Raw genomic sequence first — 19,254 nt, 5'->3', positions numbered from 1 at the left:
TACGAATTCATTTCTGATAAAGGAATTCAGTGGGTTTTGATGTCACCCGTCTCAGTTTTTTAAGAACGTGGGCTACGCTAGCACTGTTTCCTGTGGCGTCTTATGCCATTACCTCATGCAGTCAAATACTCAATGAAAATAGAGGTTTAACATGGAAAATGATTGTCCTCTAATATCCAGCGAGAGTGTAATCTGTGCTATATTTATTTAAGCAATACAGGACTTTTTTCCGTTTTCCTCATCTTTACACGAGGAGGTTAGGAGAATTCGAGACATTTGTGTAAACCTGAGACGCAGTCTAGTGTTCGCATAACACGGGAAAAAAAGTCTCCTGTTGCTCTTATAATTGTTTTTTTCTTGTCACAACCGTTTTTACAATAACCGCAGAAATCTCGCGCGCTCATTGGCTTATTTTTATTGTCAATAAGTGACAGACACATGGATTTATAATTTATACGTTAATTTATTAAAAAAACAAGTTTACGTCAATTTTTCACGTGACTGTCCTGTCACTGACAATGAAAGTTGTCATAACATTGTCAAAGTAATCTGTGGATCACAGCGCAGCTACTTTGACAATGTTATGACGAAATTCATGATCAATAAGAGGACTGACGTATGAAAAACTGATATCAATTTGTTAAGTTTATATTTAGCTCTTATTAACAGAGCAGGAGGTCTGTATGGGAGAATCTCCTAAACTCGGTTAACAAGATGTTAATAAGAACAACTTAATTCGTTTAATGTAACTGGTTTGTATTAGCTGACATTTTGCTCGCGAACGGCGATGAGCTGAAATTAATTCTGCCAAAGTTTGGTCGTCCTCTTTACTTTTTTTTTGTCATCAGACTTTTTGGTACTTCCATAAATAAATATTTTGAGAAGAAAATAGTCAATATTTTTGTATTCTAGTTTGCAACTTTTTCACAGCAAAACATTGCCGATCTAGATGCCGGTCTAGATCGGAAAATTTAGACCGCTTTCAATATCGATTTCAGCCAATACAATTCGTGAATTCGGTAGTTCCCAGTCCTTGTGAGACACAGCCATATAATAAACTCTCATCTAGACAAACCTATCGACCAATGAGAGCGCCCGCACACTGTCTTAAATGTTTTATAAAAAAATATGACAAGAGGCAACCAGCTTGATATTCCAGTTATCTTTTTGTTACAGGTCTTGAACAACCTCTGGAACCATAGTCAACTACAGCAACAAATAAAGAACAAGGGATGGCTGCCCGATCCTAACAGAAATACCGAACTAGCTCGAGCGCCGATGGATTACGAAGCTACTTCTCTCCCTCGAACACCCGACGAACGGAACCGAAGAGATCCGAGCAATAGCCGGTTGTAATTGGAGAGCGACGACGATCAGTGGCGAAGCGGAAGTCGTCGTCGGGATAACTGGGGAAACGTCAATGGCGAGCCATCAGGGGGAACTGACATCTCTTCGGAATCAGATAGGCAGCGCAGCTGGGGTGAAAACTTGAATCAGATCCCCCCTCCGTACACATCAGATGATAACTATTCCAGGGGGAGTCGCTCACGAGATGACCTCCCCATGGAGGTGATGCCTACTTCGTCACGACCGTCAGCCGCGAATTCAGCGCGAGACGAGAACGACAATCCGAGTGACAGGACGTTCAGGTTAAAAGACAATGGGGGAGGGGGTGTGAAGAATGAGGACCTTTGGGTGTAATACAGAGTGGGGAGGGTGCGTTACTGACACAGGAATCAAGTTATGAACGCAAAAAGCTTATTTTTAAAACCTATCGCTTCTATTCATGAACAGCCTGGCGATTTGACCGTGTAAATGCCGTTTTGCTTCTCATTACAAAATGGAAATTTTCTAAAATAATAGGCAGGAAGGTGGATGTAAAATGCTTATGAGTAGTCCCTTCAGACGCTATTCAGTTGTCAGACCTCAGACAACAAATTATAATAACCTCTGTTTATTTGTTAACTATTTACATTGGATTTATCGCACGTGACATTTCACGTTTGAACTTATTATTGCACTGCAAAGCGATCAGTTCCTGGTCATTTTTTGAAATCTTTTTTGTAGAATTTATTTCGATTCTTTTCGAAATGATACCGGCTTCATCAACTCGTTTCTAATTTCTGTAACTTCGCAATTAACTTAGAGTATCTTGCCTTCTGTGACTTTTCTCTGAGGTCCAGAGTTTAGAATTGGCGCGACATCAAGAAATTGTCTTAGGATTAGACTAATCGTCACCCCAGCAAACACAAACTCCGAGAACGAAAGCAAATAATTCAGAACAAGAAAAGTAGATTGGATGTGCAATGTGGTCTCTACTTCATACGAATGAGATTGGAACTTGAAAAGTGTTCGACGTTTGATGTACAAGCCAAGTGATATATTAATGCTTTTCTTGCGGGTCTTGTTTTCATTCCAGTGAAGTATTTTTGGATTAGGCAAGTTGAACTTGTGTGCCCTGTAGCTAGCATTTTACAAAGTGAAGCTTTTATATATATTTGTTAGTGTAGCATATTGTATGACACACCGTTCTTAAACAAAGAGAGTTCTTTGTACAGAGCCAAATACAGCAAAGAAATTTGAAAGTACCCCCTGTAAGCTCTTTGCATATATTTTAGATAGAAAATGGCTGCATTATTTCGACCAGTCTTATTGCTGGGGTGTTTTATGGCATTGATAATATTTCTGATTGTATATTGTGGTTTGTAGAACATTTTATTCTCACTAAATCGTCTGTTAATATTTACAATGGTTTTTATAAATACTCCTTTCTTAGATCTTAGACCCAGGTCTCCCACTGCCAAGGGGAGACAGAGTGAGACTTGGGTACTAGATTAGTAATTCCTGGCTGCGGTCATTCCTGAGCAAGGCGGTTTAGTCTCACAGTGACTCTCTCCACTCAGGGCGCTCTGGGAATGCCCATCTTTGAATTGGATGAATTATCTTTTCTTATGTGTGCTTTACCCATATTTGTTTTCGGTCAGTAAGTCAACTTGGTGATATAAACTTGATATTCGACTAGTCGCTGAGTATTTCGTTTCAAGTCCGCAGGCGAGTTTAAGTGCACTTTTTTCTTATTCACACTGACATTATCCCAAGAGTACAAATTTGATTTCTGTTTTTTTTTTTTTTTGTTCCACCTACACAGACAATTGCATAGAGCAGGTTGAGTTCAGGTGCTGCACTTTCTATCCTGCAATAGAAAGTCTTCTATTCGCTCAATTTTACGTATTATGGTTGCAATCCGTCAATAATAGCACATGTCCTAGTTGCCCTAAGCCTCTCTATCAAAGCGAGGCCTGGTGCACAGCCATTCATATGAAAATGAGTTTAAGGTTACTTCAAACCGTCGCGGGTGTCCTCTAGAAAAAAATTCGTATGCGCTCTGTTTTGAAGGAAACCCCCACAAACTATATATCAATAGAAAGGTTATAAAATGTAAATTTCGATAAAATTATATCCTTTTTTGCCGACTGCTTTCCTAAGGCAGCAAAAGCCGTTAACGTCAAAACGACCGACTGAAATTCCGGCGAATTAATCGGGTATCAAATGCGATCGTTGATGCAAAATAACATTGCAGTGTTGATCACAAAGCATCAATCTCTCAAAGTGTGCCAGCATTTTCTTTCATTTCCATTGGTTGTCTTTTTATAGATCTGTCAAGTTCCACTATCGAAAAATTCGCGTAACGTGTTGCGTTAGAGACCGCCACGAGAAAAGTATTTGAAGTAAAAGAATTCGCCGACACGTTTTTGTTCGGTATCTATCAGTGAATGTTCTGGCCGAATTTCAGGGAAAACCGTCGATTCTACATACCCTATTAATTCATTTAAAGAGGAGAAATTTTCTCGAAAAACGAGTGCAAGTTTTCGCCTTCTAAAGATTTATAAACATGTCACGCCTTCGCAGAGGGATATGTCGACTCAAAATGCCGCCAGCCAATGAAATAACAGAACCCCTAGCGTTCACAGTAAGGAAAGTTGAGCAATAGTGTCACAGTCACGTTTTAGGCGCATACGTTTTAGGCCGGTGGTCAACAAAAAAAAAAGGGCAGAACGGAAAAAAGCGGTGTGCAACAAAACAAAAAGAAACTGAGGAGCACTTGCCGAAGCGTGATTACAAAACGGCACTTTTGACGGACATGAAATCTCAAATTGAAAGAATTTGATATAGGATCTCTGGATTAAGCCGTTTGCCGCGAAAAGGTCGCTGAGTAGTCCATGCCTTTTGGGGATTATGACACCTTGACGGTTTATTAACTTTTATTAAAAATCCTCTTTTTTCCAATAACTCGCGCGCGTTCTAATATTTTATTTTCCTTTTTTGGAAAATGTTACCTTGAATAATGGACTTTAATTTGGTTGGAAAAAAGAAAATTTGGAAAAAGTAGCACCGCGAAGGTTTGGAGTAACCTTAATTTGCATGTGAATGAAATCTCATTTTCATATGAAAGGATGGGCACCAGGTAGTTTGGAAATAACCTATTAGGGCTATATACTTCTGGTTTCTGGGTATTTCATGATCAATTACATCACTGAGCTCAGTGACTGCCACTTTCTCGGGCAAGAGGGAGCGCAGGGTTTGATGGTTAGGTAAACTACACCGAGGTTGTGAGTCCAGCTGGCTGATAACCACACGCACACCGTGTTATAATCAGGAGAGGTTACCAAGGGACGAGTTAGGGGTGGCCTCGGATAATTGTAGTCGTTTGACGGCTCGATGCATTTTTAAGCTTAAAAATAGCGTCACGTTCGTTTCGATGAATCTTGTGAGAAGTTTAGTTCGAAACTTTCGTGCATGGTTAGTCGCGGAAACGTAGCTTATGTACAGCCGCCCCTTCCCCGTAAAAAAATCGGGGAGAGAGACGTCGTTCAGACTTTCAGAGCCACGTTAAATTTTCGAAAATTTTAGGTGGTTCTGAGTCCACTCCACAGAATTTTTTTAAACTTTGCAAAAAGTTGCATCTTACCAAGCTTATCACAGTTTGATAATGATCATGAATGGAGGTCACCGAGCTCGATTTATCAGCACCTAAGGCTAAAATTAAGGGTGTTTTTAGCGGGTCATTTTGTTATTATGGTAACCAGGGATATAAAAAGGATGACCGCACCTTGTTTACCAATGACTGGGCATCTCTATGATACCGCTATAAGTATTGTAGCATCACTTGTTTAATTGGGGTAGTATTCATCCTTCAAAGTATAGCTGTTAGAGAAGTGCTGGAAACTGTTGCCAGCTCAATTACTTTCGTGACACTAAATTCAAATAAGTTTGGTGAGTCACGCAATATTTTGTCGGCGAAACCTGGAAACGAGTCTGCGTCACATTCCGCATATTTCCGCATTCATTTACACACGCTCAATTTACACCCTCGGTATTGCGCGTTGTGAATTCACTGGCGTTTTGGGTGATAAACAAACTAATTGAGAGTTCAGAAGATTGATCAGTACGTTATCAGAGATGTAAACTGCCGTATTCACGTGTGTTTTGTGAGAACTTAAGCTGTCATAAGGTGAGTTGAAGTTCCTGCTTCTCGCTCCATCTGTTGCGCATCGCTGAATTCACAAGTTTCGCGAGTTTTGATGACTGAAGCTCTTCAGTTCATTGTAAAGCCAGAACCTTTCTTTATCTCTAAAGCAACAAACCCTTTATGTTTAGTCATATTGTAAATTACAACTTAGCTGTTTAAAATTCCAGAAACAAGATCAACTGAAATCAGATAACAACTGAGAACAATCACTTTCATTTTTGACTAAATGAGCTGATCAGTTATCTGCATAGAATTACGCATCACTTTAGTGAATTCCTTTTGCAATGTGGTGGAATTTGAATTCTGTGTAATATTTGTGTGTTACGCTCTCTCAATTTCTCTCGAAGTGAAGTTCAGCGTTAGTGATTTTGACGGGTACGAACGTTGGGGTTTGTGGTATTTTTACGCACATTACATAATATTAGGATTGCCTGGAGGGCAAAGAAAGCTCATGCGATGGAACGTAATACAAATGCATCTGAGCATGGATAATCTGAGGGTGCGTGCCTTTGGGGTGAATGGATGAAGATCATTAATGCAAGATTACTCAAATCATGGTGCATCAAAGGAACTGATGAATCCATGATCTGACTGATCTTGGATCACTCCAGATCAGTTGGTCACTTGACGTGCTTTTCAAGAACACACTGATTTAGTCACTGGTAAATGCGTATATACGTTCTCAGAAATGGAAAGAAAATTAATTTACAAATAAAATTGTCAGATGAACAACGCTTTAACTCCTTATACGTGACCTTGTTTTGATCGAATATAAGACTAATTAAAGAATTGATCATGTTTTTTGCTGCGAGGTAGAAGAAGAGTTTCGAAAAAAATAAACAACCTCACTGTCATTTCGAATTAAAGTTTGAAAACACATATTTTTAGATCCATATCATAAAATCATGATTGTTGGTTTCCACTTGACTGCGTTTCTTGTAAATGAATATTTCATGCCTGAATGGCAAAAAAACATGCGAGAGACTGCTCTCAAAATAGTTGAAGCAATGTGTAATGGTGAAACATATATGTACATGTAAGTTCCGGTCTTCATCGTATAATCATCAAGTTACCAGGGTGGTTATGTCGCACATTCCAATGCGACACAGTTTTGCGGCACAAGTTGAAAATTGCTGTGTGTTTCACTGAAAAATTTCACTAATTGAAATCCTGATGTGAACTTGTATTTTTTGGCCATTCTTGCACAACTAAAATTCTGAAGTTTAATTTTATTGTTTTAAAAGTCAATTGTGATGCAACGAGTTCAGGCTTACTTTTTTTTTTTGCCCGGAGCCAAGGTCAGTTGCCAAGGTTATTTCAAAATATTTACTTTACGCTTGGTTTAGCTTTGGTTTCAATTCATTAAACAATAGTAATCACTAAAGGCCTGTCCAATCAGGAAATGTTCAGTGATCAAACATTTTACCATTTGGCCACCTTGTTTGGTGCTGTTTGATTGTGTTTGATCGTGTTTGGTCGTGTTTGATACAATTTGAAGGCCATCAAACATTCGATCAAACAACTTAAAACATTTCTTTTTTTCTTGTGTTTGATGGACGATGTTTTGTTCATTTGGAGAGCCATATCAAACATTGTTTGGTGCACGCATACATACTACGCTTGCTCAGCGGCCTGTATCCATAGTTTGATCTGTGTTTGATCAAACATGTTTTAACTGTTTGGCCACTCACTTCAACATCAGCATGTTTGGTCACCAAACAATGTTTGCTGATGTTTGGTCGCAAAACATTTGCTGTTTGGACAGGCCTTAACATAAAATGAATGGAGTCGAAATCATTTTGTTTATTGATGAAATTTGCATAGTCAAATTATATCTATGCAAGCTTGTTACTGATTCATAAGTGTTAAAACTAAAGAACTTGGTATCCTCTGGAATATCAAGGCTTTCTTCAATGTTGGTTAAGGGAGTCTCATGCCAACGTACATGTATAGCTTCTTCGTAACTAAGAGGCATCTTGGTACTTACAGTTTATTAACTTTTTATCAGATCGACTACTCTAACTTCTGATACAAGTATTGGATCGGCCACTCTTCTGATACAGAAATCCACTTTTTTGGTTAAAAACAAAATACAGTGTAGAATCGAACTCAATGCAATGGATTGCATTGGATTGTGTTCGATTGTGCTTGGTGAGTAAATTTGCTTGAACAAAGATTATGTTACTTGGTCTCAAAAACACAAAAAGCAAGTTGTACTGAAGTAACTTGGGCCTTGAAAAACGTGTTATTGATTTTCAAATTTCCATACTGTTAAAATTTCATTTTCTTTTATAATTGTATTGCTTTATAGCTTGCACATTTTTATTTTCCAGTACCTATATAAATGCAAACCATCCACTAGCTAGTTAGCTCAAAGGAAAAAAAGAAGCTCGAAGGAAAAAAAAAAGAGTCCCACAACATTCGAACCACCAACCTCAACCCACCAAGTTCTGATCCTCTGGCATAAACCTTACCAACTTGCTAATGTGACACTTATGAATTATTTAAGAAGTAAAACATTGTATGAATTCATTACAGTTAGTTATAAATTGCTGGTTGATTGGAGACCCACAGCATGGTAAAATATTTTGTACAGTGAACTTACAGCGAGCAATTGTGGATTCAAATGGCAATTTTTTTTTGCAAGAAATCACTCAGCGTGCGTAGCTTGTTTTACTGGCCATGTTATCTACATGTACATGTAATCATGGATATTTTTTCAATGCTGAACGGGTTTTCAATTCTTTCACACTCTCCCCTGAGGTCAGATCCCTGCTGCAGATCGCTTAGCATGTACATGTAGTCATAAAAGTCATCTGACAAAATGCATGGTTTGCAGCTCTAAAACCTTTAATTAGTGATTCGCCATTTTGGTCAGTTTGGGACCTGCCTAGCTTTGTGTGATCTAGTAATTTGATCCTCTGATCAATTGAAGTATTTTTTTAGTGCAATGAAGGAATGAAGATATTTATAATAACTGAAGTCCTACTGTAAGGACAGAACCATCGATATCAGAATAGCCTTTGACTTGTTAGGGAGACGTAAAATAAAATGACACTGCATTTTGTCTTATGTGATAGAAATTAAGTTCATTATTGATACGCTGTAGATCCTTAACTCTGAAGTATTGTATGAATGTAGATAACACATTCAGTTTTTTGTTGCAACTTATTTCTTTTAATTATCACTAGTATATGTAACAATCAAAATAGCTCAAGTGTTCTACCTAAATAAGCTTAATGATTAATAATTTGCAAACGAATGATGTAAAATATGTAAATGTAAGTCAATTTTATTTGTAGTGGTCATGCACTTAGCTATACAAGCACTAAGCTTAGCTAGTTTACAGGCATGCCACTGAGACAAGAAAGGCACTGAAATGGAGGAAAGAAATGATAGTTGCAAAATTTGTCACGAACTTACAAACTTCTCAAAATTTTTTTGATTCCAATTCAAATATCATGAGTTGGCTTGAAAGCCATTTTGATTTGCTATCAAAACGAGGAGTTCAGCCAATTATTTATATCAAAGGTGGCCACATGCAGTCCTTAACTGCCTATTTTTTTCTGAAGTGCAGTTAATAAGTTTATGAATTCATATTTGTGCAAGTACATGTAAGAGGTAATCATTAAGTGCCTATTGGGTGATTCCAGAACATATACACATTGTACCCCACCACGGGCAACATCTTGGAATTCTGAGAGGTGGGAGAGGTTTGTTGGACTGGAATTCTGAAGGCATTGGGAGGGGGGGGGGGGGGGGAGTGGGGGGTATGCAGCTTGGAATTCCAAGTGATGGGGGGTTTGAGCTCTGAATATCCAGAAGGGAAAGATGGCAAAATCTTTGCTTGAAATCGCTGATCTGTTAACTTTTCTAGTTTGTAAATCAAGCACAAATCAATCACGAAAGCAGGATAACAATCGATCTGGTAGGTGTTAACGTCCATGCGAATTAGTGAGTGGATAGGTTGTCACTCTGTGCAGCAAGCTCAATATCAAAGAGGCCTTAAAGTTGCTGAATTAGTTGATAGATGAATAAAATATAAAACAAGTCTGTGTTCCTTTTGGATGTAAAATCTTGTAGCATGCGAAAACTTGCACCAGTCTCCCATTACCGATGGAACCACTGATAGATTTGTAGGCTGCATCACTAGTGGTCCTGAAGCAGTTACTCATTGAACAAAATTTTCAATATGGCGGGTGACAGCCAGCACATAGTGAACTTTACTTTTGTCATCCGCTGGTATCAATGATTTACTTTCCTGAAAATATGAAGCTAATGAACAGAAAACAAAACTTTTATTTGGTGGTAAGCAACTTCAAGATAACACTTAGATGAGAAATCTACGGTGAACTGTATTAAACATTGACAAACTTGAGTTGCTTTTTGCTTGACCGAAAATTTTGAGCAGAATTTTCTTTTCTTTGCCTTGGGGAGTCCCAGGGCCCCCTCTGCTGAGAATTAGGGACCCTGTAAGAACATTAAGGGGACAAAGAATCTAATTTTTGCTGTGCTGTGGTGTATCAGCTGTTTCCTTCGTCAGCAAAAACCATGCAGCACGAATAACCTGAGCCCGTACTCCAAATGGTCTGTTACATGAAGTACTGTCATGAGCCAATATGGTGGACGAGGTTGTTTACGATTATACACCAGTCTTTGCTACGTACGTGGGACCAATGAAAGTAAAGGCAATAAGATCAAAGACTTTGAATCTTCTGATATCATGTTTTTTATTCATTCGCACAAGCAAACTACCTAGGTGTTAAGTTGACCGTAAAAACTACTTAACTGTAGACGTTCTAAAGTCCATTTCTCATAGCTAATGCCCCTGCGCCCTAACGGGCACACCTTCTTAGCTCTAACAATGGGCCATTACAGTTTTTCTTGTGGGAATCCCGCAAGGCCACAGCCTAATGAGAACACTGCGTTAGCAGTTTTAGGCAGTCAAACAGGAATTCCAAAGGGTCTGGAAATCCGGAGTGGAAGAGGGGTTAATGATTTTGGAATTCAGATTGCATAGGGGGTAGAGCATTTTGGAATTTCTGAAGGCAAGGGGGGGTTGGAATGTTGATGCCACCCATGGTAGGGTATGGATATTTTCTGGAATCACCCATTTATTTATTTTTTTTTTTTCAAGCTTTAAACAGCTGTTCACTTTACTACTTTCACGCTGCAGCGTACAATAGTGTGACAGGGATGGCCTAAAAGACCTTTTGATTTATCAGCTTGCTGATTATGTGTCAATGTGCCCTTATTAAGGATTTTTTGTTTTTAATCATGTAGTACTACATATAAAAGTAAAATAAACCTGGGATCCATATTATTTGTGATTTTTAATGCATTACAAAGCAAACTTAACCCACAAGCAAGATCTTCATGACTAAAAGTTATGTCAGTTTGGTGCTCATCAGTCATGCAGTTGTTATCTCAAAGTACTCACCAGTGACCACATGAAGTGTTGAGCCTCCATTCATTTAATATAAATGGCATCCAATGCGTGCAGAAGCGATGACGTGTACGTGGTATTTGTAAAATTGTTCTAAAAAAATTCCAGCATAAACAGACAGGCTGATGGTTACACTTAATTAAAAGTAAAAGTAAGGTACAACCTGTGTGGGAAGTAGCTGTATTATACACTGTAAGTAGCTTTGCATACTGGTTGGGTTTTGAGAGTCAAGGCGATTGCTCGCATCGCAAGCTTACTTGTTCCCTTTGTTCAATTGTTCCTCCTTGAACTGAATAATGCAATTCACCTTTCTTCCTTTTGTTTACTTTTCAAAATGACCGGCAGTGAGACTTAAATATTTTTAGGAAATAAAACAATGTAAAAGAATATGGTGATAGATGTCCCCAAGAGAAATCCAGTGGCAGATCCAGACTTTCACCAATACAGTTTATTTCAGTTCACAGATAAGTTTAGCTCAGATATTTCAGTGCTCATACACTGCTCTGACAGTGCTCATTCAGTTGAATTCATCTCAAGACAGCAAAAAGTCTGGGCTAAACAGCACTCACCAATACACAAATTTAATGTTGACCCTTGACCTATCACATGTGTAACTTGCTTGTAGATCTTAAGTTGTATGTATAGATGATGTTTTCGTATTATCAGTTTGCCGGTGAGCGCAAATTTATCCAATATTGCATAAAGTATAATCCACAGAAAAATCTTCTTTTAAACGCTGAAATTAAAGACACTCCGCAGATCCTACAAACTACAAAAGACAGCCGCAAAGGATAAACTTGAAAACAACCTACAGTATTTTCATTGTTCCTCTCTGAAATCAACACCTTATCTTGAAATAAGAGACATTTGGCAACCCTCATTACCTCACCAGAAATTAATTTACCACTGGCAAAACCATTATCTATTGTTTAATCACAACCACTCTTCCATTGAGAGAAAATTTAAAATACCACATTACATGTCAATGTGGTATTTTAATTTTTTAAATTGTAAAACTTTACACAAAACTAAAACCTGCAAATGAATTGTAACTTGAATTCATTATCACTACTGTCAACCTTCTGTTTTATTACAAAAATAACCTGTTTTCCATTGTGAATGTTTTTCAGCTGAAAATCCTGAGGTTAAATCACATCTTCCAGACTCTTCTAGTTGTTTTTCATAGACCAAACCTAATTTGTGCTCTTATCATACATGACAGTTATAAGCTGTTTTCATTACAGCAAAAGGATTAGTTCTTCAGCAAATTACTTTTTTTAAAGTTGAAAGATACATTGCTTTGCCTCCAGGTAAAATGTAAACAATAGCATAAACCAGAACTTCCCTCTTACACGACTTGAGTATTCTTTGGCTTTCATGTAAATGTTGTGTAACCCAACTGCCGCTTTGTATTGCATTAAAGAGACCACAATCTAAGCTACATTAACCAGTTCTGATAAAGACAAAACCCTCAGCTAGCTCACCTTTTCGTAACACTATGCTCCATTGCTGGTTGTAGCGAAAACTAAGACCCCCGAAAACTAAGACCTAAGACCTAAGACCCGAAAACTAAGACCCGAAAACGAAGACCCGGAAACTAAGACCCCCTTATTAAATTTTTATTAATTTTTGCCCTTTGTTTATCTTTGTGATCTATGATCACGGTGTTCACTTTTGTTTGATTATTGTTTCCTTCGTCTTTGAGTGGGATTTATTACAAGTTTTGCCACGGAAACTAGCTAGCATGGCGGCTATTGTTTTATCGTTTATGACCCGTTTTAGATTGTCCGAATCCTGGTAAATATAAAGATCAGATCGATTGTACAGACTTAACAATTAGCTCTCTGATTTTCCCGACAGAAGAATGTCACACCCCACCTAGCAACAGTCTGACAGTTCGCCTCGCGACATGTGCCCCCTGCTGTCCTTATTCTAGCTAGAACAATGAAAATCCACCAATTAGAGTGTGCCGTTGTGAACTTTTGACCTGGCGAAGGAAACGATAATCAAACAAAAGTGAACACAGTGATCATAGATCACAAAGATAAACAAAGGGCAAAAATTAATAAAATAAGGGGGTCTTCATTTTCGGGTCTTGGTTTTCGGGTCTTAGGTCTTAGGTCTTAGTTTTCGGGGGTCTTAGTTCCCACTCAAAGACGAAGAAAATGATAATCAAACAAAAGTGAACACCGTGATCATAGATCACAAAGATAAACAAAGGGCAAAAATTAATAAAATAAGGGGGTCTTAGTTTTCAGGTCTTAGTTTTCGGGTCTTTGTTTTTGGGTCTTTGTTTTCGGGTCTTAGGTCTTAGGTCTTAGTTTTCGGGGGTCTTAGTTTTCGCTACAACCCTCCATTGCTTTCTGCTATCTTAGCTGCTTTCACTGCGAACTTCTTCAATGCTCTTCTTCAATTCTAGTTCAATTTCACCACTATTTCAGCCCACAGATATGTGTAGTTCAGCCCTAAACAACACTCACCAATATATAAATTTAATGTAGACCCTTGACCTATCGCATGTGCAACACACATAAGTTTAGTTCAGATATCTTAGTGCTCATACAATGCTCACACAGTGCTTATTTACTACCTCCTGAAGTGTATTTCCCTTCCACAGAGGGGTGAATCGTGCACGACATAAGTGCAAATGTGCAGTGCTCATCCAAAGAAATGTCGTGTGCCAGCATAAACCGATGACATCTCGTCATCGCTTATAAATTGCTCAGATTTTTCTAATTCTCACAAATGAAAAAGATTACATGAAAAGCATGAAAGAACATACATGATGTCAATAATTCAGATAAAGGAACTGAACAATTGAATTGTGAATGCACAGCCACTGCTGTAATCTTTGATTTGATGAAATGACCTTATGAATTACTTCATTGTGATGCCATACTAACATTAACTTACAATTTTTTGATGTAATCTCACTTGTAGTCAGTTGCAGGGATTCGTGGTCACCTGTGAGTTAACGTTTAGACCATAAATTATCCTCATGCAGTCATGATGTCTGATCATAATTATTTAGTCAAATTATTTCACAAATTTGGTTGAACAATGTCCCATGACTAATTTTTACTTCCAGATCAAGAATTATTGGACTGTTATTTTCATAAGCAATGCACACGCACTTTTAAAAGACAGGGTAAAAGTATGGAAGTTTTAAGTAGCACAGTTTTGTTACAAACTTAATATTCATATAATTTTTCATCTTTCAGTGACGGTGCATTTTGCAAAAGAAATGTCACAGTCTGCAGTTAATGCCAGCTTAACTAAGAGCAAGATAATTTTACGAAAATAGAACAATAAATACTGTGACTGCATGTATTTCAAGAAACAGAAAATTAAACGTGTACTGTGTTTCTATAGAGTTATGTATGCATTGTAGAAACATGAGTAGAAGTTTGGGAAAACAAGAAAATGTTGTGGGAACAGTCGAGCCAACAGGTGCTTATTTCCACAGTTTTTTCAAGTTCTTGCGAACTTCCACAAGTGTTTCTATTAAGCAATTAGATTATTCGCTCTCAATTTCTATTGCTTGATAGTTGACCACTGGTGCAGCCCGAGTGAACTATCACACAGAAATCCAGAGCAAATAATCTAATTGTTTTAGTACAAATCTACTATTCGTTCAAAACTTTATCAAAATCCTTTTCAAAAGCACTTCAAAAAAGCAAAGAAGCGGCGGCCATTTTGTTAACAAGCGCACACTGCCAGGCTACTCACTATCCACAATAGATAGTGAGTAGCCAATCAGAGAATGGCATTCATGATAGAGCGCTAGTAGATTTATACTAAAACTCTGTAGAAACATTGCGAATATGTAATTGTTTTCTATTTGTTTTCAGAAAATTCCACAATGAAAAAAAGAAAATAACTTGACATACTATGATTCTGTTGGCTGATGTGCCATCATTATGTTGACAGCTTGTGCTAGTTCTGTGTTTCTATCTATGTGTAGTTTTATAGTTCACCACTAGATTTTCTCCGATTCTTATTCTGATTCTTAGTCCAGTCATGGCTCACATTATGAGGCTGATGTTAATTAAATTGAAGAGGGGCCATTAGCACTAATGTTTACATGTACATGTATGACTTTAAAAAGTAAACTGACTGTTGTTATTCACTCCAAGGGAATATAAGTACAATATTAAGTGACTTGGTTACTTTTGTTGTTTCTGTAGTCATTGAGTTTTGTTTGTTTGTACTTTGTTTGTAGGGAAGTCTCTAAGTGCTCCAGTTTGTCACAATGTCAGCAGCGGAAAATAATGGGGGACGCAGTTCAAACCAAGAATCCCAATCCCAGATCCAAGGTATTTATTAGGTATTTTGTTGAACCATAGATAATTTACATCTTGAACCCAGTGCAAGACAGTCAGCTGAACATCTTGATTACTTTTTTTAATACTAGATGATAATTATTAATATATAATAAAGGATGGTGCTTACTATTATCAGTGCACACTCATTCTGCACATCATACAAGTCATCATTACATGCCATGTGCATGTTTGGGTTGAAACCGACACAATTATTTTTAATCAACGTACTACGCTATCAAGCGTGTGACTATTGAAAGTAAAATTTTCCGACTGTGATCAAATCAAGGTTAATGAACTGGTACTGAAACCAGGAATACCAGAATAGCAGAATATCGCTAACCACTAACTGATGATGGCTTCCAACTGTAAACATGTCATGCAAAACAAGTGCAAGTGATGCAATTGTTTGACCTACTGGAGAGATAACAAGAAGTAATGTACATGTAATTGGCACTGAAAAAGTTTTCGAAGAAAAGATAAAAACAACATAATTACACGTTTAACTTTTAAAAACGTGTGGTTACCACTACATTTTATGTTTCGAAATGGTCAAGTGGCAAGGCTATTGAACATGTGATATAGATTCTGGTTGCAAGGATTTTAGCTATTTAGACTGTATTTTTGCTAAACCAGAGGAGAGCTGTTAGGGACGCTAAATGAGCACTGTTGCGACGATTTGGTTTATTAAAGACATACCAGAAGTTGTTTTTTGTTTAAACTACCATTTACCACATAGTTTAAAGATCTTTTTAAATGTGTTTGTTTTTCTGTTTTCTTGACTGTATGTAAAGGAAAATTCTAAGGAAATCTGTTAAGAATATTATCTTTTCCTTCTTTTTAAAAAAAATGCTGATGCCAGCATTTGTGTTTGTCAGATTCAAGGCTAATTATCTTGGAAAAATGAATAGCCCAATTACTAAGATCTTCTTTTTCCACATGGTCCTAATCTGGGAAAAGGACCTTATGTTATTCAAAAATATGGAAATCTGCCAGTTACTTTCTTTCACTTCGTACACCAATTCTGGAAAAGAAAAATTTGTTTGGGAAAAGGATTAAACGAGCAGGAAATTTAATTTTGTTTACAAAGATAATATCTTATCAGTTGAAGCTTGTTTGACACATGGTATTGAGCAGCATTATCGTTTCATGTCTCACTGAAGGATACAGTGTAGATGATGTTTTTATCACTTGGATTATTGCGTTCGACAGAACGTAGTTCTAATCGCGTAATGCATAAAAATTCGAGACCGGTGTATCTATCTATCTAGTAGGGGATACCAATTTGCCCCCCCCCCCACCCCCAAAAAAAAATTCTTTAGGGGCAAATGACATCATGTCCATGCTCGTCGCGTCTCCATGTACTTGTCGCATCTCCATGTGTTTATCTGCTGTTACCAGCAAGTTGCGTATTTGAAGTTTGAAGTTAGAGTTATGGCGTTAAATGACTATGAAGCTAAGATTTATCAATGTCTTCACGAAATAAGTACGACTTTTGGGACAAACACAAAGGTGCAGTTCGGCTGCCTGTTGTCTACTGTCTTGTCTTCGACCATACTTAACTATGCTTCAACCAAAAACCAACAATGCTTCGTGCAGAATAAATTGATGGATGAAATGTGTCATTTCACTTTGCTGGCTTTGATTTCTGTGCGCAAAATATATTACTTTAACTTACTGAGTTGTGTAGCGTGGCAGATGGCCATGATTGGTGGTTATAGAACCACCTTACTGAGTTGTCTGGCTTGTTATAGCGGGTTAAATGAATGGAAACAGAAGCCGTGCATTTAACTAGAGAATGTTGGTACGTAAACAAACACCTAGGAAGAATGTTCAGCTAGTTAAACAGCCTAGTGAATAACAGTTTATTTATTTTACATGAATGTAAATGATTATGTCGTTGTGGTCCCCTGTAGTCTCAGGTCATTGTTTTGAATTCATGCTGAGTTTACGTCAAAACATGAAATTTTGAAGGCCTACTATTTTTGCGAGTCTACGGAAACTGGCACCGTCACGCAACATTTTGAACAATCGGCCATCGTAGTCCATACAGGGGACCTCTTCACTTGCATGGACCTTGATACTATGATATATCTGTCTGTGTGAAACCTCGGTTGTTCGTGAAAAATGTTGTCTTTAGCAATAGACAGAGGTTGAAAGTCAGCTAGTTAAATCATTTAAGGTATACATATGACAGTGACAGTGTCGAATGCACTCATAATCTTTGATTACCACTACATTATAGTTATGTATTAAAATTCCATCATTGGTTAACTGCAAGCTTCTCCTCTTTCAGATACAGATGCTTTTAAAAAAGGCAAACCTAGTGACATTGAACTAGATGATTTGGCATTACAGATTAGTGCAGTGTGGAAAAGACTTGGAATTCGCCTTGACATTTCTCATGATGTATTGGAAGGAATAGCTGCAAATGCAGAAGATAAACCATTTCAGATGTTACTTCGCTGGAGAAATACAACAACTTCAGCTACACCTTATCATGAACTCTTCGAGGCCTTGTCTCATAGTAGAGTTGGGCTGAATAACTTGGCCAAAGAGTTTTGCTGTAAGGAAACTACATGATTCACTCTCTTACAGTACAATGTCTTGAACCAGGGCAGTCAGTAATTTGTGAAGTAGGCAGACCCCAACCCCAGCTATTTTTTTCATTTCCCTGCCTACTTGAAAAATAAGTGACAGCCCTGAATTAAGGAACATTGTATTCTTTAAATCATCTATTTAAGTAAAAACTATTGTATTGTGGCAAATGTGAAACTAAAAGGGAAACTAAAAGTGCTGTTGTGAGGATTTGGTTTATTAAAAACATCCAGAAGTCATTTTAATGTTACCTAACTACCATTTACCACATAGTTTCTAGATCTTAAGTTTATAAAATGTGTTTGCTTTTTTATATGTAAAGGCGACCTTTAAGGAAATCTGTGAAGAAATATCTTTTCCTTGTTTTTCAGCCAAATGGTGATCTCTGTAGATGATGTTTTTATCACTTGGATTATTATGTGTTAAAATTCCATCATTGGTTAACTGCAAGCTTCTCCTCTTTCAGGTATAGATGCTTTTAAAAAAGGCACACCTAGTGACATTGAACTAGATGATTTGGCATTACAGATTGGTGCAGTGTGGAAGAGACTCGGAATTCGCCTTGGCATTCCTCATGATGTATTGGAAGGAATAGCTGCAAATGCAGAAGATAAACCATTTCGGATGTTATTTCGCTGGAGAAATACAACAACTTCAGCTACACCTTATCATGAACTCTTCGAGGCCTTGTGTCATAGTAGAGTTGGGCTGAATAACCTGGCCAAAGAATTTTGTTGTAAGGAAACTACATGATTCACTTTCTTACAGTACAACATCTTGACCCAGGGCAGTCAGTAATTTGTGAAGTAGGCAGACCCCAACCCCAGCTATTTTTTTTCATTTCCCTGCCTACTTGAAAAATAAGTGACAGCCCTGGATTAAGGAACATTGCATTCTTTAAATCACATATTTAAGTAAAAACTATTGTATTGTGGCAAATATATTGAGATGGAAAAAATGTCATTGTGAGAAAACCCTAAATGATGTAAATCAAGGTGTTTTGGTTACTGCTATGACATCAGCCCCATAGGTACAGATTTAGCTAAGGAGGGACCCTAAAGGTAACGGTATTTCCTCTAGGAGTTCTGGGAGCACCCCCGGTGAAATTGTGAAAATCTAAACAAGCTCACACAGGATTGCTATGCACTCTAGAGGCTTAGGGACAAAATTTAATGTCAGTTTTAGGTACTTATCCAGTGCAAAAACATGAAGAAACTTTGCTCACCTACAGCTTGTAGGTTAATCTTTTAACCCTTTTTACATGTAGACTGAGTGGCAAGTGGTAGAAATTAAATATAAATAAAGAAATATAGACTTTGCAAATGGTCACCTGCATTTTCAAGCCCAAAAATAGTATA

The 19,254-nt window shown here is 37.6% G+C and overlaps 1 protein-coding gene and 1 long non-coding RNA gene across 3 annotated transcripts in view; one reads left to right on the top strand and one right to left on the bottom strand.

The window, feature by feature from the left end:
• Positions 1–19,254, bottom strand: part of LOC110040361 (uncharacterized) — a 237,806-nt gene that overhangs the window by 184,617 nt on the left and 33,935 nt on the right. The gene's annotated exons all lie outside the window — the stretch shown is intronic.
• Positions 5,347–19,254, top strand: part of LOC149098655 (uncharacterized) — a 179,104-nt gene continuing 165,196 nt past the window's right edge. For both annotated transcript variants that reach the window (XM_089278310.1, XM_089278312.1), the window contains exons 1-4: positions 5,347–5,512; positions 15,199–15,292; positions 17,595–17,864; positions 18,363–18,632. In XM_089278310.1, coding sequence (XP_089134436.1) covers positions 15,229–15,292; positions 17,595–17,864; positions 18,363–18,632 — 604 coding nt within the window. In that variant the 5' untranslated portion in view covers positions 5,347–5,512; positions 15,199–15,228. The remainder of the gene's footprint in view (positions 5,513–15,198; positions 15,293–17,594; positions 17,865–18,362; positions 18,633–19,254) is intronic.

The sequence above is a fragment of the Orbicella faveolata genome, unplaced genomic scaffold (genome assembly GCF_042242905.1).
Source record: "Orbicella faveolata isolate gen_17 unplaced genomic scaffold, um_ofav_v1 contig_46, whole genome shotgun sequence".
NCBI classification, from domain to species: domain Eukaryota; kingdom Metazoa; phylum Cnidaria; class Anthozoa; order Scleractinia; family Merulinidae; genus Orbicella; species Orbicella faveolata.
This window is presented reverse-complemented; position numbering and strand designations above follow the sequence as displayed.